At 52.1% G+C, this 26,178-nt stretch overlaps 1 protein-coding gene across 24 annotated transcripts in view; it reads left to right on the forward strand.

The window, feature by feature from the left end:
* DIP2A (disco interacting protein 2 homolog A) overlaps window positions 1-26,178 on the forward strand; it is a 95,368-nt gene that overhangs the window by 44,712 nt on the left and 24,478 nt on the right. For 17 of the 24 annotated variants that reach the window (XR_004480542.2, XR_004480541.2, XM_033418546.2 and 14 more), the window contains 14 exons: window positions 6,450-6,541; window positions 9,962-10,072; window positions 11,265-11,388; window positions 11,734-11,843; window positions 12,183-12,285; window positions 13,638-13,702; window positions 13,925-14,018; window positions 14,995-15,114; window positions 16,422-16,536; window positions 17,913-18,052; window positions 20,078-20,214; window positions 20,680-20,760; window positions 21,207-21,334; window positions 23,750-23,864. Coding sequence is in view for 18 of the 24 variants with exons in the window: in XM_033418546.2 (XP_033274437.2) it covers window positions 6,450-6,541; window positions 9,962-10,072; window positions 11,265-11,388; window positions 11,734-11,843; window positions 12,183-12,285; window positions 13,638-13,702; window positions 13,925-14,018; window positions 14,995-15,114; window positions 16,422-16,536; window positions 17,913-18,052; window positions 20,078-20,214; window positions 20,680-20,760; window positions 21,207-21,334; window positions 23,750-23,864 (1,535 nt within the window). In the remaining 6 variants the exon portion in view is untranslated. Of the gene's footprint in view, window positions 1-6,449; window positions 6,542-9,961; window positions 10,073-11,264; window positions 11,389-11,733; window positions 11,844-12,182; window positions 12,286-13,637; window positions 13,703-13,924; window positions 14,019-14,994; window positions 15,115-16,421; window positions 16,537-17,912; window positions 18,053-20,077; window positions 20,215-20,679; window positions 20,761-21,206; window positions 23,865-26,178 lie in introns of those variants that run through there. The other 7 variants (XR_004480546.2, XR_004480545.2, XR_004480544.2 and 4 more) reach the window with 6 other exon arrangements.

A 26,178-nucleotide genomic window follows, 5' to 3' on the forward strand; every position in this document is an offset into this window, starting at 1 on the left:
TTCCTTGACTATTCTTTTTTTTTTTTTTTTTTTTGCGGTACGCGGACCTCTCACTGTCGTGGTCTCTCCCGTTGAGGAGCACAGGCTCCGGATGCGCAGGTTCAGCGGCCATGGCTCATGGGCCCAGCCACTTTGTGGCATGTGGGATCTTCCCGGACCGGGGCACGAACCCGTGTCCCCTGCATTGGTAGGCGGACTCTCAACCACTGCGTCACCAGGGAAGCCCTCCTTGACTATTCTTGGCCCTTTACATTTCCAAGTAAACTTATTTATTTATTTATTTATTTTTGGCTGCGTTGGGTCTTCATTGCTGCAGGCGGGCTTTCTCTAGTTGCGGTGAGCGGGGGCTACTCAGCTACTCTTTGTTGCAATGCGCAGGCTTCTCACTGCGGTGGCTTCTCTTGTTGTGGAGCACGGGCTCTAGGTGCGTGGGCTTCAGTAGTTGTGGCACACGGGCTCAGTAGTTGTGGCTCGCGGGCTCTAGAGCGCAGACTCAGTAATTTTGGTGCACAGGCTTTGTTGCTCCGTGGCATGTGGGGTCTTCCCGGACCAGGGCTCGAACCCGTGTTCCCTGCATTGGCAGGAGGATTCTTAACCACTGCACCAACCAGGGAAGCCCTCCAAGTAAACTTTAGAATCAGCTTGTCCATTTCCAGAAAAAAATCCTTCTGGGGTATTGATTGGCAGTGCACTGAACCCATTGTCCAGCTTGAGGCGAATCGGTGTCGTTGCATTTATGGGATCCTGGAATATCCCACCTTTGAAGGCCTACTTTAGTTTCTCTCAGTGACGTTTTACACTTTTGAGTCCAGGAGTCTTGAGCTTCTTTCGTTAGATTTATTCCTATTGTAATGGAATGATTAAATTTTTTTCTACTCAATTGTTGCTTGTAAATAGAAATGCAATTGATCTTTTAAATGGTGACTTTGTATCTAGTGATCTTGTGAAAGTGACATATTAATTCTTTTTGGTCTATTAATGAGTAGTCTTGGACATCCTGTGCACAAGTTGAGCCCCTGTGAGCAATGACGGTGTTGTCTTGGCCTTTCTAGTTCTCACACCTTCGGTTTCTGTTCTTGTCTCACTGCACAGGCTGGAACCGCCAGTGCAGTGTGAATCCTTCTCTGTCTTAGGTGGAAAGCAATTGGTCTTGAAGTACTCTGTTTACTGTAGCTTTTTTGCTTGTTTTATGGTAGAAATTCTTTGTCATAATGAAGTTCTGTTTCTAGTTTGCTGAAAGTTTCGCACCATGGGTTGGCTTTTTCTGCTTCATCGAGCTGACCATACAGTTTCTCTGCCCTCCTCCACTAATTTGATGAATTACATTGATTAATTTTCAAATGTAAAGCAGCCCTTGCATTCCTGGATTAAATCCCACTTGGCCAAGATATCTTTTCAATAAACGCCTGGATTGTAGTTGCCAGTATTCTGTTTGGGGTCTTCGCACCTGTGCTCGTTAGAGAGATGGCTCTGTAATTCTTTTTTGTTTGTTTGTTTTTGTTTTTGTTCTGCGGTACGCGGGCCTCTCACTGTTGTGGCCTCTCCCGTTGCGGAGCACAGGCTCCGGACGTGCAGGCTCAGCGGCCACGGCTCATGGGCCCAGCCGCTCCGCGGCATGTGGGATCTTCCCAGACCGGGGCACGAACCCATGTCCCCTGCATCGGCAGGCGGACTCTCAACCACTGTGCCACCAGGGAAACCCTGTAATTCTTTAAGAAAGGAGCTCGCTGCGCACTCATGAGTGTGCTTTGCTGACAGCCTCCACCTGGAATTCAGCTTCCGGGTGCGGGTTACACGAGGCATTGGGACCAGGCCTGTGTTCCATTCAGCACAGACTTCCCTTGTGAGGGAGCCTGCAGGGACTGCGGCCGGACGGCATCACCCGCATTCACTGTCCCGCACTTCCCGGGAGCCCTTCTTGTGCCTCGCTCTGCCTCAGTGCTTCCTGAAGACCCCAGCCTGTGGTCCTTCTCTCCTTGTCTTGCGTTTTAAGTCTGTATCCACTACACCCGTAAGACACCACTCACTATTCTTGCTTTTTAAGTCAGGAGTCGTGCTGTTTTTTCTTTCCTTTGCGGAATGTTCCTTCCTGCCACTCCACGTTTCCCACTGTAACCTCTCCTGCTGGCTGTGGGACTGCCCGCATCTTCCTTTGTGAAGGCGGACAGGCATCTGTCAGCACTCTGAAGACTTCTGTGATATCTGTTGAGGAGTGAGATGCCAGATTATCGCTCCTCTCTGGATGAGGATGTGTCTTTTTCCCTGTGATGGCTTTTTGGCTTTGGCTTGCATCTGTCTTACTGTGATGTACATATTTAGCTGTTATGTTCTTTGAAAGTTTCCTGCTTGGGGTCCACAGGGCTTCGTAGATCAATGGAATGGTATCTTTCATCAGTTTTTGGAAAATTATAACCATAATTTCTTGATATAGTGCTTCTTCCCCATTTCTCTCTCCTATCCTCCTGGGAGTCTGATTACATTTATATTAATACCTTTTCTGAGTCCCACGTGCCTTTTTCATATTTTGCGTTCTTTTTTAAAAATTTGATAATTGATTAATTTTGGCTGTGTCGGGTCTTAGCTGCAGCATGCGGGATCTTTCATTGTGGTGCATGGGCTCTTCGTTGCAGCCCACAGGCTTCTTTCTAGTTGTGGCACCTGGGCTCTCTAGTTGTGGCATGCAGGCTCAGTAGTTGTGGCGCACGGGCTTAGTTGCCCTGCGGCATGTGGGATCTTACTTCCCCAACCAGGGGTTGAACCCACGTCCCCTGCATTGCAAAACTGATTCTTAACCACTGGACCACCAGGGAAGTCCCATGGCATCCTTTTTATATATATACTTCAGTTTGGAGATTTTCTGTTTTCCTTTATTCACATTTTATAAAACTGGTGTGGTCTGTGTGACCCTTTCCTCTTGTGGGGGGGTCCCCAACCACGGGTTTTGTCTTATGTGGCGACTTGGGGGCTCTGCCTGGCCTTTCAGAGGTTTCCACCCGCTGTGCATGGCCCTGAGATTCAGCAGACCCCTCTTGAAGCCCCAGTCTCCGCGCCCCAGCAGCAGCACTCCGAGGGGCGCAAGGCCGTGAGATGTTCGTCTCCTGTGGGTGCCAGACGCTAAGCCCTGCCCCCCCGCTTTTGTAAGAACAGCTGCCGAAGGTCAGCTCACCTCCCAAGGGTTTCCCCAGGGGTCTTAACTCCTCTAGTTGTCTTTGCTGCTTCCGACAGATGGTTTTGCATTTTATCCAGTCTTAAGTCATTTTGGGTGCGAGTGCTGGTCTGCCACCACTGCTCCTTCCTGTGTGGAAGCAGAGTCTCCGACCTTTATGCTTTTAAGATTCATCCGTATCATTGTGTATAGTTGTAGCTCATTCATTTCTGTTGAGGAATGAATATTGAATATTTCAGAATGTATGTCTCCATTATACTGTTGATGGACTTTTGGGTCATTTCCAGTTTTAATTGTTACAGACAGTGCTACCGGGAACATTCCGGTATGTGCTACCTGGTGTGTAAGCGTGCATTTTTGTAGGGTATGTACTTAGGAGAGGAGGTGCTAGCTAGTTCTGGGATTATGACATCTTTACATTTATCAGATAATTCCAGACTTTTCCAGTTTGCACTTACCTGATCAGTGTATGAGTCCCACCTTCTCCCTGTCATTGGCAGGCTTATTAATTTTGGCTAATCTGGTGAGAATATGGTGACAGTCGTTGTGGTGCTAATTTGCCTTTTCCTGATGACTAAGTAGGTTGAGATCTTTTCCTGTTTTTGATCATTTGGGTTTTCTCTTTTGTGAAGTGTTGTTGAATCTTTTGCACATTTTTATACAGGGTTATTTGTGGGCGTTTTGTGTGTTCTGGATGCCAGTCCTTGTTGGCGGCTTACTGTGTGCCCTGGCCGCTCACGGCCCTGCAGCAGGCTTCCCTCCTCCCCTCCTGGGCTCTAGCTCTGCTGTTCTCCCACCCGCGTTTAGACTTGCCGCCCACCCGGAGGGAGTTTAGTTTGTGTGTGTGGTGTGGGCCTGGCCTCCGCGTCAGTTCTTCAGGAAAGATGGCAGTTGTCCCGTTCTTGTCCCCTTGGTGCTACCTGTGTTGTCAGTGGAGTTGTCCACACGGGGGTGGGTCTGTTTGGGGTTTTTTGTTTTATCACGTTGATTTATATTCTACCCTTACGCCAATAGCACGCTCTTTTTTTTTTTTTTTTTTTTTTTTTTGCGGTACGCGGGCCTCTCACTGTTGTGGCCTCTGCCGCCGCGGAGCACAGGCTCCGGATGCACAGGCTCAGTGGCCACGGCTCACGGGCCCAGCTGCTCCGCGGCATGTGGGATCTTCCCGGACTGGGGCACGAACCCGTGTGCCCTGCATCGGCAGGTGGACTCTCAACCACTGCACCACCAGGGAAGCCCTTTTTTTTTTTTAAAGATTTTTTTGTTGTGGACAGTTTTTAAAGTCTTTATTGAATTTGTTACAGTGTTGCTTCTGTTTTATGTTTTGGTTTTTTGGCCTTGAGGCATGTGGGATCTTAGCTCCCCAACCAGGGATCGAACCCACACCCCCTGCATTGGAAGGCGAAGTCTTAACCACTGGACCGCAGGAAGTCCCAGCCACACTCTCTGAATTGCTGTCGCTTTATAATAGACTTGACGTCCATTGAGAAAGTCTTCCTGTCTTGTCTCCTTCTTCCAGAATGTCTTGGCTTCTCTCGCCCTGGTATTTCAGTGTCAGTTTGTGTCAGGTGCCACAAACACACCTGTTGAGGTTTTCGTTATCGTTGCCTTGAGCAGTTTGAGGAGAATTAGCACGTTTGCATTACGGTGCCTTCTAGCAAATGGACATAATAGGTTCCTCCGTTCATTCAAATCTTTTTCAACCTCAGTACTGTTTTATAAGTTTCTGGGGGGAGACTTTGCATATTTTTTGTAACACATTTTCTTAGATATTTGGCATGTTTATTTAAATCTTATTATAAATAGTATCATTAAAATTTTTATTTGCTGTTTATTGATGGCACATAGATACTAAATGCTATTTGCATATTGCTGTTATATCTGATAGCCTTGCTGATTTCAGTTATAGGATTCATGATATGTGCAGTCACGTCTTCTGCAAATAATGACAGTTTTGTTTCTTATCGTTTTACCTTCTCTGCCGCTTTCACCCCAGTCGCATTGGCTGAGACTTTCAGTAAAAGGCAGCTGTCCTTGACTTACTCCTGCTCTCTGAGGGAAAGCTTTCAATATCTGACCATTAGTTATGATACCACCTGTGGAATTTTTAAAGATGACTTTTAACAATCACATTAAGGAAGTTTCCTTTCATCCCAAATTTAAGAAGGATTTTTAAAATCCTGAATGGTAAATTATTTTAGTTTTTTTCACCTTTATTCTGTTAATGTGGCAAATTATGTTGATTTTCTGTTAAACCTCTTTGCATGGTTGCAGAGAGGTCATGATGCGTTTTTCTTTTTATAAATATCTGGATTCAGTTTGGAAATCTTTATGTGTTACAGTTACAGTTATTAACAGCTTGAGTTGACCTTTCTATTTAGGCAAAGGCAGCGGTGTTTTGAGTTGACTATTTTTCTCATTTATTTCTCAGGCCCCACAGTTCACTTATCTCACAACGTTGTGCCCGAGTTTAGACTATTTACAGCAAAGGGCGTGTGGTTGCCGCGAGGTTGCCAAGGGGTGGGGAGGGTGAAGGACGGCTCTGTCTTCCTGCTTTGCTGCACCGCGCAGGGTGAGTGGGAGGGCTGCTTCCGGTTTGGGGTGGACTCAGGCGTTTCTGTCTTCCTCCCCCTCTCCCCCTGCCCTTCACTGTCCCGTGTATCATGTGCCGCGTTCCTCAGGGAAGCACCCACAGGGCTGGGCACTTTCAGGAGGGGTCCAGACGCTCCCCTCCAGCCACCCGTGGCTCTGCCAGGTTCCCTAACATCTCCCTGACTGTCTCCTCTTGAGTGGAAGCAGAGATGAAGATGGACCCACCTCATGAATTGTTGTTGTAAAGGTTAAATGACTTATATGCCACTCTTATAAGGGATATAATTGAGACACATTCAAAGACATGAAAGCGCATTCACAGTGCAATGTTGATTGAAAAAAGGGTGAAGTATGATCCCATTTCTTAAAAATTATGCATGTGTATGTGTGTGTGTGTCTGTGTGTATACATATATAACAGAATGCTTTTTTCAGCTGGCTTTTCTACATTCTAAATTTTCTATAATAAAATGCTGTTTTACTTTTCTGTTAAGAAAAATAAATCTGTAAGTTGTTTTTAAGAGAAAACTTCATTGCAGCATTGTGCAAAATAATTATCAATTGGAAACTACCTGAATTTTCAGCAATAGAGTAATAATGGGATGTTAATGGGATGTTATGATTGCTACATTAAAATGTTAATTATTAGTTTCTTAAATTTTACATTGCTTAGTATTTTTATTTTATTTTAGGCAAACTTTGGAGTCGGAGTTTAAAACTAGCTTATACTCTACTTAATAAACTGACTAGTAAGAATGAACCACTACTTAAACCCGGAGACAGAGTAAGTAACCAAATGCACCTTTGTTGGAGTGAGTGAGAATGGAGACTAAAAATCTGTTTCATTGACATCAGTGTGCTCTCAGTTGTTCAGATTTACAGCATTAATACAAGGGATTTAAGTCAGCAATGAAAAAATATTAAATGTGGAAAAAGTTTGTGTTGATGTAGGTAAAATGATCGTTCCTTTTATTCTCCCTTACTGCCCCTTTCCTGATTCTTAAACCTCTTTTCTCTTTGACTTCATATGTGTTGATTTTAATAAAAATATTAATGTCAGATATTAATCAGTGCTACATTTCCAAAGCTTAAGTTTTGTGAAGAAACGTTGACCTTACTTTGAAACTCTGTGTGTTTTATATTCATCTCCTTCCCTCTTCCATGTGGCCAGAACAGAACTCAGAGGAGGCTTGGGGCTCAGTTCCTCGTCCTGCACTGCCCAGCATGGTTGGCAATAGCCACAGGGGGCTGTTTAAATTAACCCAAATTAAATGAAATTAGAGTTTTAGTTCCTTAGTTGCACGAGCCCCATTTCCAGGGTTCAGTCACTGCGTGTGGCTGACAACTAACTACCATATTTGATAGCTCGGAGAAAAAATGATTCCACCATTGTGGGAAGTTCTGCTACACAGCACTGCTCTAGGCAAACTGAGCCAGACTTGGGGAACCCTGGTGTAGCGGGAGGTCCAGCATGGTGAAAGCCAGCATACTCAGCCGTGAAATCCCCAGTGAGAAAGGTTGCCTGAGGTCAGGTCACCCAGCAGGGAAGCTGTAGGTTGACAGGATGGTGTGGGGTTTCAGACTGCTCTCGAGTGCCTCAGTCTTTAATGTGGACCAGTAGCCAAGGACATTTATGGACCACGAAACTTCAATGTGAAAGAGCACAACCAAAGGGCAAAAAATGGGGAAAAAAAGAAAAGGGGAAAGTGGGGGGAGGGAGGGAGGAAGAGGAAGCAGACCTACTTGGAGGAAAGCTAGATACGGAAAACAGTTGTTTTTTTTTTTTAATTAGTCTTAATATCCCTGGAGATCTGAGGTGAAGATATTGCTCCATAAATCAACAAGAAGATGCTAGTGGGGGAGACCGAGATGGAAAGTAGGAAGGAAAAACGGTGCAGATTAGACTTGATCAAGAAGGCCGACATCTGACTAATAGGACTTCCAGAAAGAGAAGGGGGAACAGAGAGTAGAAAGTTTTTAATGCTAATGATGATGCAAGACTATACCCCGGAGAGGGGGGCGGGGGGGGGCGCGAAGGACCGGCAGGCGGTGCGGGGACCCCCACCGAGGCGCTTACCCCAGTGCTACGTAGGGCAGGGTGCAGGAACCTCGCGGCCTCCTGGGGAAAGTGGGCTGTGCACAGAGGCCAGCAACCCCAGGGGGCCTCAGTTTCTCAGTGTGGCACTGGGGGAGACAGCTGTGCTTCGGAAGCCCAGAGGGAGTACGGTCTTCCTGGGCAGTCGACGGATGTGAGGGTGGGGCACCATTCTCAGACAGGCAGGACTCAGAAGACTGGACTCTTTCTTGGGAAGCTCACAGAGGGAGCGCTCCCGCATACGAGTGAGTGGTCCAAACAGGAGAGCCACCAGGGTGGCCCAGGGTGACTGCGAGCTGCGGGCGAGGAGCAGCCGGACAGGACCAGAAGGGCGAGGCCCCAGGTGGGCAGGCTGGTCAGCAGCTGGTGAAACCCAGGAGCTTACCTGACTGGTTGGCTATTTAGAAATACTATTGACAGGTTTGACACACCCAGCGGGGCATTTCCGAGCAAGGTGGCCGGTGCACACAGAGGAAGGGAAGCCGGTGAAAGAGGCAGTGGCTGTCACCACCAGAGAGAAGGGGCACGCTTGGCTGTAGAAACGTAAGCAGTACAGGAATGATTCCTTATGATACCTGGCGCTTTAGAACAAACCTGTTGGAACCCCTGACTTATGTTGTGCTTTAAAATGAATGATTCTAAGAATCACAAATTTCTTTCTCTTGAAGAAAGTTCTTGCAAGGACAAGCACTTCCAGATACTTCGTTGACTTGCAAGTGAATCCACGTAATTGGGTTAATTATAAAGGATTGATGAAATCACAGTTAGCGATTGATTTAGTGATTGGAAATGAATGGCAAGTTCATCCTCCTGTGATAATATACTTCATATAAGTGAACAAACACAACCTTTATAACAGATTCTCTAAGGACATGTATGTTCTACCAGACATCCAGTCTCTAGGCTAAAGGTCACAGTTCTTAATCGTGGGACAAATGCTATTAACACCAACTTTCAAAAGAGATCTTTGCCGTTTTCAACAAACTTATTAGAAACTTGATTTCCAGTCCTCAAGTACAGAATTTTGATACAGATACAGCTTAAATTTTGTCTTATGAAGTACAGGGTTATTAATTATCCAAAGCCCTCGAAGGCCCTGTGTTAACGGTCCCCTCAAATACTATTCTGACTTATCATGTAGGTTTCGAGCACACTATTATTACAATATTTGGGACTTAGAAAAACCTCATCCCATAAATAGCTTTTAACTTAACCAGACATTATAAGAAATGGAAATTGGGATGATGGGAGAAGAGAAAGATGGGGAATGAAGAGGGCTCAGTGTTTGTCTACAGTAACAGGAAATAAAACACATGTCCAAATACCTTCACACGTAAGACACAGCAGTGTGAGCATAGTATCGAAAAAGATAAGAGCAGTTGGCAAAAAGAGGATAGAAAACATGTTAAAAGTGGCTGTCTTGGGGAGTGGGGAAGGGTGATATGGGTGTTGCTTTTCGTTAGTACTTTTCGTCATTTTGATTCTGTGTTTTAAAACTTTTTCATAAAAATAAAAATGTAAGGTAAATGTAATAGAATATGTAATTTAAACAGTGGCAGCATGATGACCAGGTGGGAGCAGGAAGTGGGCCCCCCCTGGAGACTCTGAGAGGGCAGCTGTAGGGGTCTTGCTGAGTTCTCTGCCCACCACCCTCCTCTGTTAATGTTTTGGTCTTGAGCGAAGGTCTGTCCAAGTAAAACGTTGGTGTCAGGATTTTTTCTTTTGGAAGACCTTTTGATAGACTTTGATTCCTGGTTCCCTCCTCATGTCCAGTTGTTTTTCACCTGGGCTACTTGATGGTGGGTGATGGTCCATCGCGTCCTTCCCTGAGTCGCTGCTGCCCAGATGGTCAGAGTGGACGGAGCTGGACCTAGAACCCATGGGCAGACCCAGCTGCGCTTGCCTCTAGCCCCAGGAGTTTAACATTATTTTGTCGCATGCGAGGTAAAGACCGTAAGCTAAAGACTGTGTATTAGAAGTTACATGGCTGCAGACACTTAAGGACCAAGGGTTAGCACTCAAAGTAACGTTTTCTGTCTCAGCAGCAGGCATTCAGATGACTGAATTATTCACCAGTGGATTTCACGGTTTTCCTTTGTACTCTCGTAGGTGGCACTGGTGTTTCCTAATAGCGACCCTGTCATGTTCACTGTTGCGTTCTATGGGTGTCTCCTGGCAGAGCTGGTTCCTGTCCCCATCGAAGTGCCACTAACAAGAAAGGTAGCAAGCGCGGTGCAGGCCCCAGGTTCACGGTCTCTGACGCTGCATCCTGAAGTCCACGTGTCCATTCGCAGGCCTTAGTCTCCTCACTCCAGGTGCCGTCTGGAGCCGGGGGACAGGCTGGCGGGTCTCAGAGAGATTAGAGCAGCTTCATCTCCAGACGCTCCTTTTATGTATCTCGCTGGTGACAAGGGCACTGGAACAGCTGTTGGTGGGGCCAGTATCACTTGCTTGAATTTCCCAACAGAAACTAACATTTTCTCCTCCAATGCATAGAAGTTGGGATTTGATGAGGTTTTGTTAAATCATTTCTCAAAATGGTGTGTTTATTGATAATAACTTTCATTTCTTGGGGATAAGTAAATCATTACAGAGATGTCTTTTAGCTCACTTCTAAGTGATAGTTTTAAACATATGACATTCTCTTGTGTTTCTGTTCACTTCCATAACAGCGAGCAGCTTTCATCGCTGACAGATGACTTCTGGCCGGGGCAGGGGGCGGGTTGCTGGTGTTCTGGGTAGCTATTACATTTTAGGTATAAATACCAGTAATCTGATTATTGAAGAATAGATCATTTTAGGAGTAGATTCCGCATGTATTTTAGAAAATCATAGTTTTCTATGGTATCCCAGTGTTCAGGCAGTTGTTCACATGAACATTATCAGCAAGAAATATTCAAGAATGCCAAAGGTGAAGCTTGTTAATAAAAGCAGTATATCCCGAAGGATAATATGTGATAAACAGATATTTGAATACCAGGATTCTTAGGGTAAAACTAGGGTTTGTAAAATTTATAAGAAGAAAATGATAAAACTCTACTGAAGGACGTATTCTGTGTGGAAATAATTAAGATTGCTAAAGGTCAGGCCTGCCCATATTAATCAGTAAATTTCAAACACAAATCAAGTGTAAATTTCAATGCTGTTATGTTTGGAGTTTATTAAAACGGTATTAAATGTCATTTGCAAGAAAAAAGTTTGAGAAATTAGCCCATTACCCAGAACTTTATATGTCATGGCAGAAAATATATCTTTCAAATTTAAAAACAATTGTATTTTATTTGGATGAAAACATAGTATATACCTATAGTATATACCTACACAGGGCTGAATTGTCCTAATTTTCCACGGGCTGAGAGAAAGAGTTCTGCTCTGTGTGAGCTGAGCACCTCTGCCTTCTCTGTTTCTGCAGGACGCTGGCAGCCAGCAGGTCGGGTTTCTGCTGGGCAGCTGTGGCGTCGCCCTGGCCCTGACCACGGACGCTTGTCAGAAAGGCCTGCCCAAGGCCCAGACCGGAGAGGTGGCGGCCTTCAAAGGTGGGCCTGTGGGCGGGCAGCATGCGGCCCAGTTCTCTGCCAAACCGGGCCCTCGGGCGTCCTTTCCTGTCAGTGAGCGTTACAGAGACGGAAGGGCCTTCAGGAAAAGCGAGGCCGTGTTCTAGGCCTTGGGGAATCTTGCTCCTCGCCTGGGTCAGGCTCTCGACCTGTGCTGTCCAGCCTGGGGGCCACTGGCCATCAGACATAAGTTCATAAAGGTTCAGTGAGGCGAGGCTCCTCAGCTGTCAGCAGCTCGGGCTGCATGTTGGGCGGCAGAGGCGCCGTTGCGGGGAGCAAAGACTCCTGACCCTCGCCTCTGCCGTGTCCCTGTCTGCACCCTCACAGGTTGGCCCCCCCTCACCTGGCTGGTGATAGACGGGAAGCACCTGACTAAGCCCCCCAAGGATTGGCACCCATCGGCGCAGGACGCGGGGGCCGGGACCGCCTACATCGAGGTAGCCACCTCGCCTGGCGAGGCTGAAACAGACCCCCGTGTTCAGGGCTTGTTCCCCGAGTGTAGCTGCTGCTGCTTAGATCACAGGCAACAGCTTCTGTGCTTTGCCTTCACCCCAGAAAGATGAGTTGTCTTGTGGGAACTCACTGAGATCCTCCCCTGGGGACCAGCCCGCGTGCCCTGTCGCCCTCGGTACCTGCCCAGGGTGACCCGACTTCAGCTGAGGGTGTCACCTCGAGGGCCTGGGCGTGAAGTGCGCTCCAGTTGAACCGATGGTTGGTGAAGGGGGACAGCCTCCAGAGACATCGCCTAACGAGCTTGTGCTTTTGAAATCTTTCAGTATAAAACCAGCAAAGAAGGCAGCACCGTGGGGGTCGCGGTGTCCCACGCATCCCTGCTGGCACAGTGCCAGGCTCTGACCCAGGCATGCGGCTACTCAGAAGGTGAGGGTGTGGGGCGGCTCTCCAGCCGGGCACAAGGCACCTGGACGCTGTCCGCGTAGCATCTGCTGTTTAATCCAGGTCGTGCGGCTCGCGAGCTTGGGGCCTCTGCTCTCCTGGACAGGTGGAGTTTGGACATTGGCGTTACAGAGCGTGAAACCCACTCACTACCCATTGGTCCGTGCCCAGTGAGCTGAGGGGCAGCGCATTTTGCATTTTCTTATCGGGGCGCACTTTTTCGTACTGTTTTCTGTGGCTGGCTTTGGCTTAAGCTGTCACACACTCGGAGGTACCAGTGGAATATTTGTGGTCAGGGCTTGTCTCTTGGCAATGTACCGGCAGCTCCCTCTTTACTGTGAAACATCAGCTATGTAACATAGAGAACTTTACTTCTTTCCACTAAAATACTGGAATTGAACAAAACTAGGAAGTAAATTGAGTGGTATGTGTAAAATCTGACATATCAGTGTTTAGAAGCAAGGGCTAGCTGAGGGCACCGGGCAAGACTTCGGTGGACATTTGGAAAAGGATTTTAGGTGTGTTCAAGGGCCTGCGTAGTTTTTTTTTAATTCTATCAAATCAGGTCCCCCGGTTTTCTTTTTCTTCAGATCCAGTGCTAACCATACATGTATCACCTATAACTTGGGCTCTTTAGCCAAGGGAACGTGTGTACAGTATTCTTAGCAGAATGCAGCAGCATTTCCTGGCACACAAACCAAACTTCCTATTCACTGTTGGGTGTTCCTCCTGTGGGTGCGCCTGGCAGCCCCAGGCTCTGTCCTCTGCCTGAGCTCTGAGCTCAGGGCTGTGCTGGAAGCGGCCCTGGGACTCCAGCTACCGCTGCGCCCTACAGCACGCTCGGCACAGCCTCTGGGAGAGAGAGTGGGCAGGAGGGAAGGAACATCTCTGAAGGGAAGTGACACGGGGAGCCTGTGACATTTCCCGGGGCTGCAGGATGACGTGAGAAGTGGGGGTGTGCGGGCGTAGGGTTGAGAGGTGAGAGACCTGCCACGGTCCTTCATCTCCACATCCAAGCCTGCAGCCTCTGGAGTGTATGCTGCTCCCTGTGTTTCCAGATTAGTGATCAGCAGATTCTCCGTTTTAATCCACAGTTGTATGACCTTCTACTTTTATGTTTTTCCAGTAATTTGAATAACCAAGTAACTTGATAACCAAGATTATTGATTGATTGGTGCATGGCATTTGGGAGCGCTGTGTATCTTTCCTAAAACTCTTACATGTTGATGATGTAATCATCTCAGGGTTTCTCTGAAAATGCACATGACTTGTGAGGAGGGTCACTCCCCACAAGTCATGGTTAAACACGTGGTTTAACCATCTTTGTCCTCTTTCAGCTGAAACATTAACAAATGTGCTGGATTTCAAAAGGGATGCCGGCCTGTGGCATGGAGTGTTAACAGTGAGTGCTGTGTCTAAACGACCTGACTGTTAGAGGGAGGGTTGCTAACGTTTCACGTCCGTGGGTGACACCAAACCCTATCATAGCTGATGGAGTAACCCTTAGTCGTGTTGGTGTGAACGGTGTCTCTGGACTGAGCTGTCCTGTGAGCAGAGCTCTGATGCTCTCTGTGCCTTTCCTGGCGGGGCTCGTGCCCAGCCCCGACCGCTCGTCTCTTTGCAGAGTGTCATGAACAGGATGCACGTGGTCAGCATCCCATACGCGCTGATGAAGGCGAACCCACTCTCCTGGATTCAGAAAGTGTGTGCGTATAAAGGTAACGGAAATAGCACCATCTCTCCATTCATCCTTCATTAGAGAAGTCTCTTTGAATTCATCTTTGGCGATTAAGAAAAAATAAAGCAGCATGCAGAACCACAGGCGTGTGTGGGCCGGGGCCAGGCTCCCCTACAGCTGTGGTGGGTCTGAGTTGCCAGTGCTGGGGAGCTGGGGGGTCGTGGAGGACAGCTCTTCTCTGCAAGGGCCGTAGACTCCTAACTTTATTCTCTCACAGAAATGCTCCTAATTCTTAGTTCTTGAGGTGGTTTTGATTTGAAGTTAGGGCTCTTCAAGCTACCAGTAGCAAAGCTGTGTACTCAAAGCGGCTTATGACCCAGAGTGAGGGGGCTGCCCGTGGGACCCAGCCTGCCCTGCTGTCCACCTGTGGTCAGTCGGTGCTTCCCCAGCACGGCCACACCTGCGTGGTCTGAGCGTCCCTCTGGCTCTGCTTCGGCGGAGCTCCGGGGCACCTTTAGTCACCCCTGAGGGGGACTCGGGCTTTCTTCACACTGACTTGTCCCGGGTGGCCGTGTGCTTGCCGACTGCACCGATGATGGTGCCAGTTACCAATGTGGACGTGGGCTGTGCTCTGTGGCGTGTTGGGCGCTGTCTCTGTTTACCCTGTCTAATGGAGGAGAACCAAAGTCCGGTGGGGCGTTTGGCGGATGCCTCTGCTGGTGAGAGCAGGGCCGGGAATGAGGCCCAGCCCGTCTGTTCACATCGGGGGCCTCCCCGCAGCCCCACGTCCCCGGGGCCCCCAGCACAGGGCAGGCCCAGCCTCATGGCTGTGGAAGGGGCAGCTCGAGAGGGAGGGGCCAGTGTGGGGAGAGCAGAGAGGCTCCGAGAGAGAATCAGTTGCGAACGAGCGAGTTGATTTCTAGGTACGCTGGGCGGGGAGGCCGGGCGGCAGGGAGCACGCGGCCTGCTCTGTGTGCACGCGCCCCTGACGCAGGCACGTCCCCGCCCCCCTGCAGCCCGGGCCGCGCTGGTGAAGTCCCGCGACATGCACTGGTCGCTCTTGGCGCAGCGAGGTCAGAGGGATGTCAGCCTCAGCTCCTTGCGCCTGCTGGTCGTGGCCGACGGTGCGAACCCGTGTGAGTACTACCTGCCCACCCCCGCCCCCGCTGGCCAGCCGCCGGGGCTCAGGGCTGAGCCAGAACGTGTTGGGTGCCCCGTGGACATGGGTGCGTCTCCTGCTCTGTGACTCGGGGTCTCGTGGTGACTCACGGGTGCGTCTCAGACGTGTTTGTCAGGCCTCTCCGTTTAAAGTGGTTTTGACACAGTGGACGGGGAGGTCCATGCCTGAGCGGGTCTGACCAGAGTGTAGATACAGCCAGAGCCCGGTTCAGGCTCCCAGCCTGTGGCCTGTGCCCCACTGCACTGGCGTGGCCGCTGCGCGTTCCCGGCCGCCCCGTGTCCTCCCAGGGAGTTTTTTCACTGCTTTAACACCTGTGTATCACTGTTCGTGCACTGAATCCGCCCTGGGCCAGAGGCTGCCTTTCACCTAATACCCTGTCCAGCTGTGGCCCCGACACTCGGGAGGGCACCCTACATTCTAGCACCCCAAAGCCTCTTGTTCCCTCCACCCACCCCGAACCCCGAGGGCCCCGCCGTCCTGCCTCCAAAGCACCAGGAGCTACCGGCTTCTCCGAGCCTCCACTGCGGTGCACCCGTCGAGCCACCAGGAGCCCGTCCCAGGGCTGCTGCCCCCCAGACCCCAGATCCCACCACTCCGAGTGCCCGTCACTTCCCTGTAGCTCCGAGCCCTCTGGAAGGTCTTGTGTGTCCTCTGCTGGACACAAGGACCCATGACCAGGTCCCCTCCTTCCCTGGAGCCTCGCTGTGCAGAGAGAGGGTGCAGGTCATGGTGCAGCCCCGGGGCCCCAGTGGGTGCAGGGCTGTGCTGACTCAGGCCCTGAGCGGGCAGCACCCTGCCTCCTAGGAGCTGAGTTTTCGTGGCCCGGTGACACTGGCGGAGAAGCAGGGACAGAGAGCTAGGCTGTGCCCACAGGAGAGGCACGGCAGGGCCGCCTGGCAGAGGCTGCAGCTCCAAGGCACGCCCAGGAGAGGGCGCGCACGTGGCCGGGGCCTCAAGCGGTGGAAGGTTCGGCTGCGGCTCCATTAGTGCCCTGGGTCACCTCCCCCTTGGCAGAGCTGCCAGGAGGCGGGTGAGGCCGTGGGTTAGACCTCAAAGACAACGCGGGGCTGAGAGTTGGCTGCTTGTTTGCTGGTGATTTGAGAACGCGCCCTGTTTTTCATGGAAAGAGCCCCACCCCCTCCCCATGAGACTTTGACTGTGAGGTGAAGGGGGTGCAGCCTCCAGGCCCGGCGCCGGGCGTCCCCCACGCCGCGTGCCCGTCGGCCTTGCACTCAGCTCTTGCGTCCACTCTGTCTCACACAGGGTCCATATCCTCCTGTGACGCGTTCCTCAACGTCTTCCAGGCCAGAGGGCTGAGGCCGGAGGTGATCTGTCCCTGCGCCAGTTCCCCGGAGGCACTCACGGTGGCCATCCGCAGGTAGACCATGCTGTAGACGCTTAGTTCTTCCTCGTTCAGCCGAACTACCTGTGGTAGCAGATTTGGTTGATCTGTTCCTGAGCAGGAGAAATCGAGAGCAGCGACTGGCCCTGGGCCCGTTTCCCAGGTGTGTTGGTGCTGTAATGGGGCAGCCCCAGGTGCCACATCCAGCAGCCTGTGTTGGCCGCACGTCCCACACCGGCCTGGTTTGTGGCGCGAGTTCGATAGCGGCTCCCTGGGTCGCCATCTCTGGATTCTTGCAGCACGCGGGCTGGTTTTCCCGAGTGTTCCTCCGATCAGGAAGGCCTTGTGTCCCGCAGTAAACACTGCAGCCAGGACTCGCCCCTATTCCGGGGCAGGGTGGCCGGTGGCCAGTGCACATCAGCTGTGGACGGGGGTCTGTGCCTGTGGGACCCTTGACCTCCCAGTGGTGCCCCCAGCCCCTCCGCCCCCAGGCTGCATTGTCTCTGGGCTCATCCATGTTGCTCTGCAGGCCTCCGCAGGTGTGCCCCTCGGCTCACCCTCACCTTCCTGCCCACGTTGTCCACGCTGCCCTGAGCGCCATCCTCGGGTAGAGGGCAGCGTCCTTGCAGCTGAGGGTGACTTAGTGTTAATTTTCCACCCTCAACTCAAATTAGCCTCAGCTGTGGTCTTGTGTTACGTCTGTGTATTTATAAATAGTGGTGTAAGTGATGGTAAAATTTTAGTAATAATTAGCATTGAGAACAACGTCTTTATTCCTTACAGACCATAAGGTGTTCTTCGTTCCTTTGTTCTGTGGTGATTTCTTATGCTCAGCAGAGTAGTGTTTTCCCGCTGGAGAAGATATGACATTTGTTTCTCAGCATCCTGGTTCCTGCTGCTGCGAAACTAATCAGGCCCAAACTTGGCGTCGCAAACAGCAGCAGTCACTTTCCTCCCTCTCCTGCTTTCCACGGTCAGGAGTTGGGAAGGGCTGCTCAGGGCAGTTCTGCCGGTAGTTTGATGGTCTCAGGCTGGCACGGGCTGGGGAGTGGCCGGCGCTTCGTTGTTCCTGCGTGCGGTCCCAGCCTCCTTCCCCTGGCTTTGGTGCTCTCAGGCTTGCTCCCAGGAGGTGTGTCGCTCTGCTCACCTGCTGCTCGGGGCTCCGGGGGATGTCCCAGGACGGCCTGGTGGAAGCATCCTTGCGACCCACAGGGCCCCCCTGCAGAGGAGTGCGTGGGGTGGGGCGTCGTGCAGACCTATGGAGATACATGCTGCCCCCCAACGTCCTGCAGCCAACGTCCCCACAGCCGGCGCAGACGGGCACCTGGCTGCTCATCGTCCTGTCGGCAGGGGGCCGTGGTCCTACGCCCACGGGCTCTTTCCCCTTGTCAGTTAATCAGTTTTGTTTCCAGGCCGCCTGACCTGGGGGGCCCTCCTCCAAGAAGAGCTGTGCTGTCGATGAGCTGCCTCAGTCACGGGGTGATCAGACTGGACGCGGAAGAGAAGCTTTCGGTCCTGACGGTTCAGGACGTCGGTCAGGTGATGCCTGGAGGTGAGGTCACAGCTGGGGATGGTCTTGTCCTGCGGCCGGGTGGCAGCAAAGGCTCTGGAGCACGTGAGCACCAGAGGGCTTCAGGTGATTCCCCATGTGAATTGGGATTTTAATTAGTAACATATTTTTTGCTTTTTGCCTCCCTTTGTATCAAGTTAAAGTTGTGCTGAAAAACGAGGTGTGTCTATGGCCTGTGACCCGGACTCTGGTTCCCCACCGTTGGGGAAGTAGTGCCAGAGCTCGGGTTCTGGGTGCTCACTGCGCACCAGGCAGTCGTCACGCCTCTCTCGAGGCCAGGCGTCAATCTCAGACCCCTGGACGTCTGCAGGTAAACCGGTGATGAGACTGTCTCTACATCCTGACAAGGGCCTGTTAGGGGAGTAGCGTGGCCCTGAAGGTTCCCAGGGATCCCTGTGCTCCCAGAAAGGCCCCGGGCCCAGATGACGCATGCGTCGCGGGATGTCTGTGCCGCCATGGCAGCCGGCGAGCGCAGGAAGGTGACGGCGCTGTGCCCTGAAGCTCCCCCGCAGGCGCGAGCACACGCGGGACCCTGCGCAGGGTCATGGGGGAGAGTTGAGAGCAGAGCCGGGCCCGGGAGGCCCTGCGGCACTGAGATGGGGAGCGCCCCTCACCGCAGTGACCCCGTGGCTGCTCCAGCTGCCCTCCTCCCCGTGCTGGCCCTCCTGGGCTCCGGGCAGCTGCCAACCCACCTGGGCACCTCCGGAGAGCGGCCCCATCTCTGCGCCAGTCGCCCCGTCTGCTGCTCTCCAGGGTACAGGGCCTGCGTGGGCGGGGCGTGAGCCGCCCACGCTCGGGGACAGGCTGGGAACCAGTGGGAGGGCCACGGGCCGCGGTCTGGGCCTGTGCGTGTGCCAGAGGTCGGACACGTAGAACAAGGCGGGACGTTTGAGTTTGTTTCTAGTTCCACTTTCTTAGAAGCGTGAGTTGTGTTTTTTCCTTGCATAAGTCTACCAAAAATAAGGACTCAGCGGTTCTGTAGAGGCAGGAACTCCAGCATAAACATTTTATGAGGGGTAAAGAGCAGGGTCTTTCTGATTTTTAGTTGTTATGTGGCGAGCACAGTAATTCTTTAAAAGATGGTGAAATATTGTGATAGGTGATTCCTTTGATTGAAAGTATAAGGACTCGTTTTATTCTTAAACTTGGACCAGGTTCTGTGTGTGTGCACACACTCCCTCAGGCACGTGTGTGCTCCCTCAGGGGTGTGTGTGGTGTGTGTGTGCACGTGCTCCCTCAGGGGTGTGTGTGTGTATGTGCACATGCTCCCTTGGGGCGTGTATGTGTGCACGTGCTCCCCTGGGTGTGTGTGTGTGTGTGTGCGCATGCGTGCACACGCTCCCTCTGGTGTGTGTGTGTCTGTTGCCAGGATTGTTGCAGGTCTGAGTCAGTGAGGACCTGGGGGGTCTTGTTTTCGGCAGATGCGCAGCCTTCTCTGTGTCGCCCCAGGGTTGTGTTAGCACGGCTCGCCGGGGTTGTCCCTTTTGGTCTGGTTGTGGCATGGGCGGGGTCTCTGTTGCATTAGAATGCAGGCGAGTGCGTGGATCTGGGGGGAAACGCACACGCAGCAGCGCCACCCTCTGCTGCCTGCCCTCCTGAGGCTCTGGGCCACAGGCGGCCGCATCGGCGGGCATGCTGCTTGGTGAAGACAGAAGGGGGTCATGGGGCCGCGGGAGGGGCCCACGCTCGGGGGGGTCGTCCGGCCTGGTGTGGGAGCCAGCCCGAAAGGCAAAGGTGTGAGCGGGTGGCACCGCCCATCTCCTGCGGGTTCAGGAGGGCGGTGCCGGGGGGGACGACAGAGCCCGCGTGACTGGGAGCGTTTCTGTCACCTTCAGGCACCGCGTGTGGAACACGCAGGCTTGTGGCCAGAGGGGTGTGAGTGTCCAAGCCTGGAGCACACGAACTGTTCGTGTCCACCCTGCAGAGGCCAAGCCCGCGGGTCTCTGGGGATGGCCCATCTCAGTGTCCTCTTTGTTCGTGCCCTTGAGGGTTGTTTTCTCTCTTTAGCTGACGTGTGTGTTGTGAAGGTGGAGGGGACCCCTTACCTCTGTAAAACCGATGAAGTTGGAGAAATCTGCGTCAACTCCAGCGCGACGGCGACAGCATACTATGGGCTGCTTGGGATCACAAAGAACATCTTTGAGGTCCGTGCCTGGTCCCTACTTTGTGCAGAGGTCGAGTCCGCAGCTGCGGAGGGGTGGGAGGGGACAGTGCGGCTCTCGGCAGTGCCCGCTCTGTCAGGCCAGCCCTGCGTGGGCACCTCGTGGCCCTGACGGATCCAGGTTGGCCCAGGGAAGCTGGCCTCTGGGCTGGAGCCGTGGGGTCATCAGGAGAGTCCAGCGAGTGCCTCCCAGACCCCGGGCCGGGACGGGACAGGCCGGGAGGGGGAGCACGGGCCGTGGAGGCCAGGAGCCTGAAGGGGGTCTCACCAGACGGCAGGGACTCTGGCCCTGGTGGGAGCCCCTTCCCCTCCAGGGAGACGCGGTGATGCCCGTCTGAGGAGCCACGCCCAGCACGGGCAGCGCATGCCTGGCCCTCTCTCTCACCTGCCTGCCGCTCGCTTGATCCCTGTGGACCACGCCTAACCTTGTCCTCCCCACTCTGTGCAGACTGTCCCAGTCACGGCAGGGGGCGCGCCCATCTCCGACAGACCTTTCACCAGGACGGGGCTGCTGGGCTTCATCGGGCCTGTGAGTATGTCCCGCTGGCAGCCCTGGGCCTGCAGATGGGCTCAGAGCTGGGGAGGGGTGCTGCTCTGCATCCCCTGTGCACAGGACCCCCCCAACAGAGTCCCGGCCTCCAGAACGTCACTGGGGCCAAGCTGGGGAGCCCTGTCTGTAGCGCAGGAGCATCAAGTCCTTAACAGACTTCACCCTCAGCTGCATTCCCATCTCTGACCTTTCCGGTGCTGATGCCTGCCCTGGGTGCTCCCTCGCCCCGCCCCGAAAGCCTGCCAGGCTTAGGGCCTCTTCACCCCTGGTGGCCCCTGCCTGGGTCTCCCTGTCACCGTGGGCAGGGGGCCCGCTGGCCCTGTCTGTGAGTTACTTGGTCTCCGAGCTGTTGGGTCTCTGTAGCAGGGCCTGAGCCACAGGGCCTGCCCACGTATCCGGGGCCCGACCAGCGTCCTTGCCTTCAGGATAACCTGGTCTTCGTCGTGGGCAAGCTGGACGGGCTGATGGTGGTGGGGGTCCGCAGACACAACGCGGACGACATCGTGGCCACCGCACTGGCCGTGGAGCCCATGAAGTTTGTCTACAGAGGCAGGTGATGCGCTGCGGGTCCCCTTGCCGTGCCTTTAGGTTCCTTCTCTAGCTAACCTTCGAGAGGTCTCCTGCAGTGGAAGGAAAGCCTGGTGATTTGAATACACAAAACCTAAAAATTCCTGTTCATCAGAGGAACTTCACAAAGAACAGGATGACATTTGCAGCGAGGATGCCAGAGTTGGAGTCCTCACCGCACACAGAGCTCATGGTTCCTTAGAGGGTGAGATCCAGACCTCGACCTGGGCACGGAGCACAGTGCGCGTGAGGGCGAGGGCACCTGGGCAGCTGCCGGAGAGCCTTGGGAGTGCGGGCTGGAGCGGAGGGCACCCTTTTGCCTGAAATCACCCGAGGCCGTTGTCTCCTGGAATAGAGTCAGTTCGCCTTCTCTGAATGTGTTAGGCAGTCACTTTACAGATTCTCATGTCCATAGAGCACGTAAGGGGGCCCCTGGCCCGGGCCCCGGGCGGCTGGGGCGGGGAGGGGGCACCCTGTCCAGCTTGTCCAGCTCTGAGCTCTCTTTGTCCTAGAGGAGGCAGCCCCTTCTCCTAGTTGGTCCACTCAGCCACTGCATTTCTTCACTGTATTCTTCTCAAGGTAGTGCTTTCGTTACTCAAGCTAAGGTGCCTATAAGCCTGGCTGGAGCCATCCTTTGAATATACCTTAAAGAAACGATCAGGGAATTCTGCCAGTGGTAGGTGAGCATGGTCTGCCGGCCCTTCTCCGGGTCAGGATGACGGCCGCGAATAAGCACTCGGGAGAAACCAGCAGGGCGGGCAGGCCTGGTGGGTGCGTGCAGCCTGGAGCCAGGGCGCACAGGACTCACAGCAGAAACCGGAGACACCGTCAGTGCAAGTGTCCACTGAGCGGACTCCGGGGTAGCCCACGCCTGCTCCTGGGTGCATTAGGGAGCCTCGCGTGGCCACCGACACCTGATGGCATCTGGAGGTGAAGCCGGCCCAGCGACTGGCGGGGGTGCAGGGTGGTCGCACCGGCGGATGGAGAGGTGGCCTACCTGCGTCCACCAGGGAGGAGCTGTGCACTGGACGCGGTCACGGCGTCCTGACAGGACAGTGTTTAGCAGATGGAGTAAATGTAGGGCAGAGGCGGCTGTAGAGTGAGCTGATAAGCTGGAAAGCCAGATAAAGAAATTTCTCCAGAAGTCAAGAAATAGAAAGTTTAAAAGAAAAATTAAGAGGGAAGCGGAGCAAGAAGGGCATCCTGAGAGCAGACTCAGGGTGGGGGATGCGTGTCTGGACCCTGAGGAAGGGGGCCCGTGGGGTGGGCCTCCAGCCAGCATGCGTCAGACTCCCCGGCAGAGGGGCTGGAGCCAGAGGATGACAGTGCAGTAACGTTTTAAGTTTGTCAGAGGAACTTTTTTTTTTTTTTGCCGTACGCGGGCCTCTCACCGTTGTGGCCTCCTCTCCTGTTGTGGAGCACAGGCTCCGGACGCGCAGGCTCAGCGGCCATGGCTCACGGGCCCAGCCGCTCTGAGGCATGTGGTATCTTCCTGGACCGGGGCACGAACCCGTGTCCCCTGCAATGGCAAGCGGACTCTCAACCACTGCGCCACCAGGGAAGCCCCAGAGGAACTTTTAACCTAGATTTTATATTCATCCCAAGATGTCACTTAATTGTGCAGTTGCAGTAAAAGTATTCTTGGGTACGTAAGGTTCAGAAGTTTTGTCACAAAAAGACCATGTTTGTGAAAACACTTTTCAGTGAGGTACTAAGAGAAACAAGATGTGTGAAAGTAAGGAAATGTTAATACTGGGTAAAGTTTGTTGCATTAAAGAGAGTGGGTGCACGTGTGCGTGTGTGTGTGCCTGTGCATAGCGGCCAAAGGAGCAAGCCTGAGAAGGTAGGTCAGTGAGGGCCCAGAGCTAGCTTGGCAGCCGTGCCAGCAGGATGGGCGTGATGGGGAGACAGATGCTTGTCTCATAAAGAAAAAGAGAATCCACTCAAAGTCCAAAGGAAGAAAAAGGCAGCACAGAGAAAAGGAGAACATGTCGAACTTCTTTGATCAGACGTGAGACAGAAGACCACTGCCGTCAGCCACAGACAGGAGCAGAGTGATGGGTGATGCAAGATTTCACCTGGACGAAGAAATAGATAATTAACAGAACTTCTCAACAGAGGCTTCTGCATAAAGAAGTACATCACATAGATTAACATTGCAATTAAGGAAAACGTTCTTTACAACGTGTGCCTGGTTGTTTGCTGTGCACTGAAGTGCTCTCTGTTTTGTGAATCGAAACTTATTTCATCCACATTGGAGGAGGTTCGTGGCTGCTTCCCTTTAAATTCTGTTGGACAACGTCTCCCTCCAGCCCTGCTGCGGCTTCCGTCTGGGCAGGACGGGGCGTCCGCGTCCCGGCCCCCCTTGCCAGGCCGTCATCTCTGTCCCTTCCTCCCCCAGGATCGCGGTGTTCTCCGTGACAGTGCTGCACGATGACCGGATCGTGCTGGTGGCAGAGCAGCGGCCCGACGCCTCAGAGGAGGACAGCTTCCAGTGGATGAGCCGTGTGCTACAGGTGGGTGCGTGTGGGCACACAGTGGGCACTGGCTGAGCGTGGGCTGACCCTCGAGGTGAGGGGTGGCCCTGCGGAGCTGCCATCCACCGGGGTGAGAGATGTAAACTTGCACGCATTGGTGTTTCCACTGTTGTGCTTTGAGAATTTCAAACGTGTAGCAAGGTGGAAGCATAGCCCAGTGAACCCTTTGCGCCTGGGCTGGGGCTCCGCGTGCTTCCCACCTCGTGACACCCGTTTGACACGCACGTGCCCTCGGCCTCACCCGCGTGCTGCGCACTGTCCTTCCCTACACGTCCACGTTTACATCCTTAAATAATGAACTAGATTCAACAAGTTCTTTTGCGGGGAAGGGAGTAAACTTTGCCTTCAGTAAAGAGCACAAACTAAGTGTCCACTCAGCTTTACTGAATGTAACTTCCATGTAGAAGGAGCCCATTTTCAAGTGTCCAGGTTGATGAGTTTTGACAAATGTACACACCCAGGTAACCACAGGTAAGAGCGCTCCCGTCTAACGGGGAGCCGCTGGCTGCTTTGTGTCGCCGGGGATGAGCCCTGCCCCCTCCCTGGACGTCCGTGCAGACGAATCTCAGTGTGGGCTCCTGGTCTGGCATTCTTTCCCTTGGCATCACGTTTGTGTGGTTCCTCGTGGTGTGTGGATCAGTGGCTCATTCCTTTTTATTGCCAAGTTGTGTTCTTTTGCTTATCTATTCACACCTTGGTGGACGTTGGGTTGTTAATTTTTGGCTATTGTGAATAAGGCTACTGTGGACAATAGTGTACAAATCTTTGGGTGAATTTCAGTCCTGGCGGCTTTTCAGGGAAGCCCTCTGGTGTCCCGACAGCTCCGGTTGGTTTTGTGGCGTGTGCTCGGCCCCAGCCACCTAAGAAAGGACACTTGTACAGAGCAGACAAAGTCCAGTGTCAGGGAGGCCAGGGAGCTCTGAGCTTCAGAGGATCAGTTTTTCTACTAATATTTACAACGTTTATTTTTAATGAAAATGTTTTGTTATGGAATATTTCTGATATACGAAACATACAAAGGAGAGTGTAACAACCCCTGTGTGTCCATCGCTGCTTCAGCAATGACCGACAGTCAAGGCCCCAGCCGTGCCCCGCCCATCCTCCCCGCTTCTCCCTCGGGAGTGCTTGGAAGCAAATCCCGGACTCACAGATTTTACCTGTAAATTTGAGTATTTCTTTCTTTAAAAAAGAAGTACCAGTATCACATCTTAAAAATTAACAATAAAATTTTTATTCAGGTATAATTGACATGTAACACTGTATTAGTTTCAGGTATACCACATAATGATTTGATTTTGTATATATAGTGAAAGAGTCACTACGTCTAGTTAATGTCCGTCAACACACAGAGTTACAGAATTTTTTTCTCGTGGTGAGCACTTTTAAGATCTACTCTCTTAGCAACTTTGAAACACACAGCACAGCATTATTAACTACAGTCCCATGCTGTACATGGCATCCCCAGTACTTATCACCTTATAACTGGAAGTTTCTCCCTTTTGATGCCTTCACCCATTTCTCCCACCCCCCCACCCCTCACCTCTGGCAACCACCAATCTGTTCTCTATGTCTATGAGCTCATCTTTTTGTTTTTAGATTCTACATGTAAGAGATCATATGTTTTTGTCTTTCTTCATCTAATTTATCTCACTTAGCATAATACTATGAAGGTCCATCTATGTTGTTGCAAATGGCAAGATTTCATTCTTTTTTATGGCTGAGTAATATTCCTGTGTGTGTGTGTGTGTGTGTGTGTGTGTGTACCACAGTTTCTTTATCCATTCACCCATTGATGGATGCTTAGGTATGTTGGCTATTGTAAATAATACTACAATGAACAGAGGGGTGCATATATTATTTTTAAGTTAGCATTTTGGTATTTTTTTATTCACTTATTTATTTGTTTTGGGCTGCATTGGGTCTTCGTTGCTGCATGCAGGCTTTCTCTAGTTGCAGTGAACAGGGGCTACTCTTTGTTGCGGTGTGTGGGCTTCTCATTGCAGTGGCTTCTCTGGTTGCAGAGCATGGGCTCTAGGCACATGGGCTTCAGTAGCTGTGGCTCTCGGGCTCTAGAGCGCAGGCTCAGTAGTTGTGGCACATGGGCTTAGTTGCTCCGTGGCCTGTGGGGTCTTCCCGGATCAGGGCTCGAACCTGTGCCCCTGCATTGGCAGGCGGATTCTTAACCACTGCACCACCAGGGATGTCCAGCATTTTTGGTTTTTTTCCAATAAATACCCAGAAGTGGAATTGGTGGATCATATAGTAGTTCCATTTTTAGTTTTTTGAGGAACCC

Source organism: Orcinus orca, chromosome 5, assembly GCF_937001465.1.
Source record: "Orcinus orca chromosome 5, mOrcOrc1.1, whole genome shotgun sequence".
Classification (NCBI taxonomy): domain Eukaryota; kingdom Metazoa; phylum Chordata; class Mammalia; order Artiodactyla; family Delphinidae; genus Orcinus; species Orcinus orca.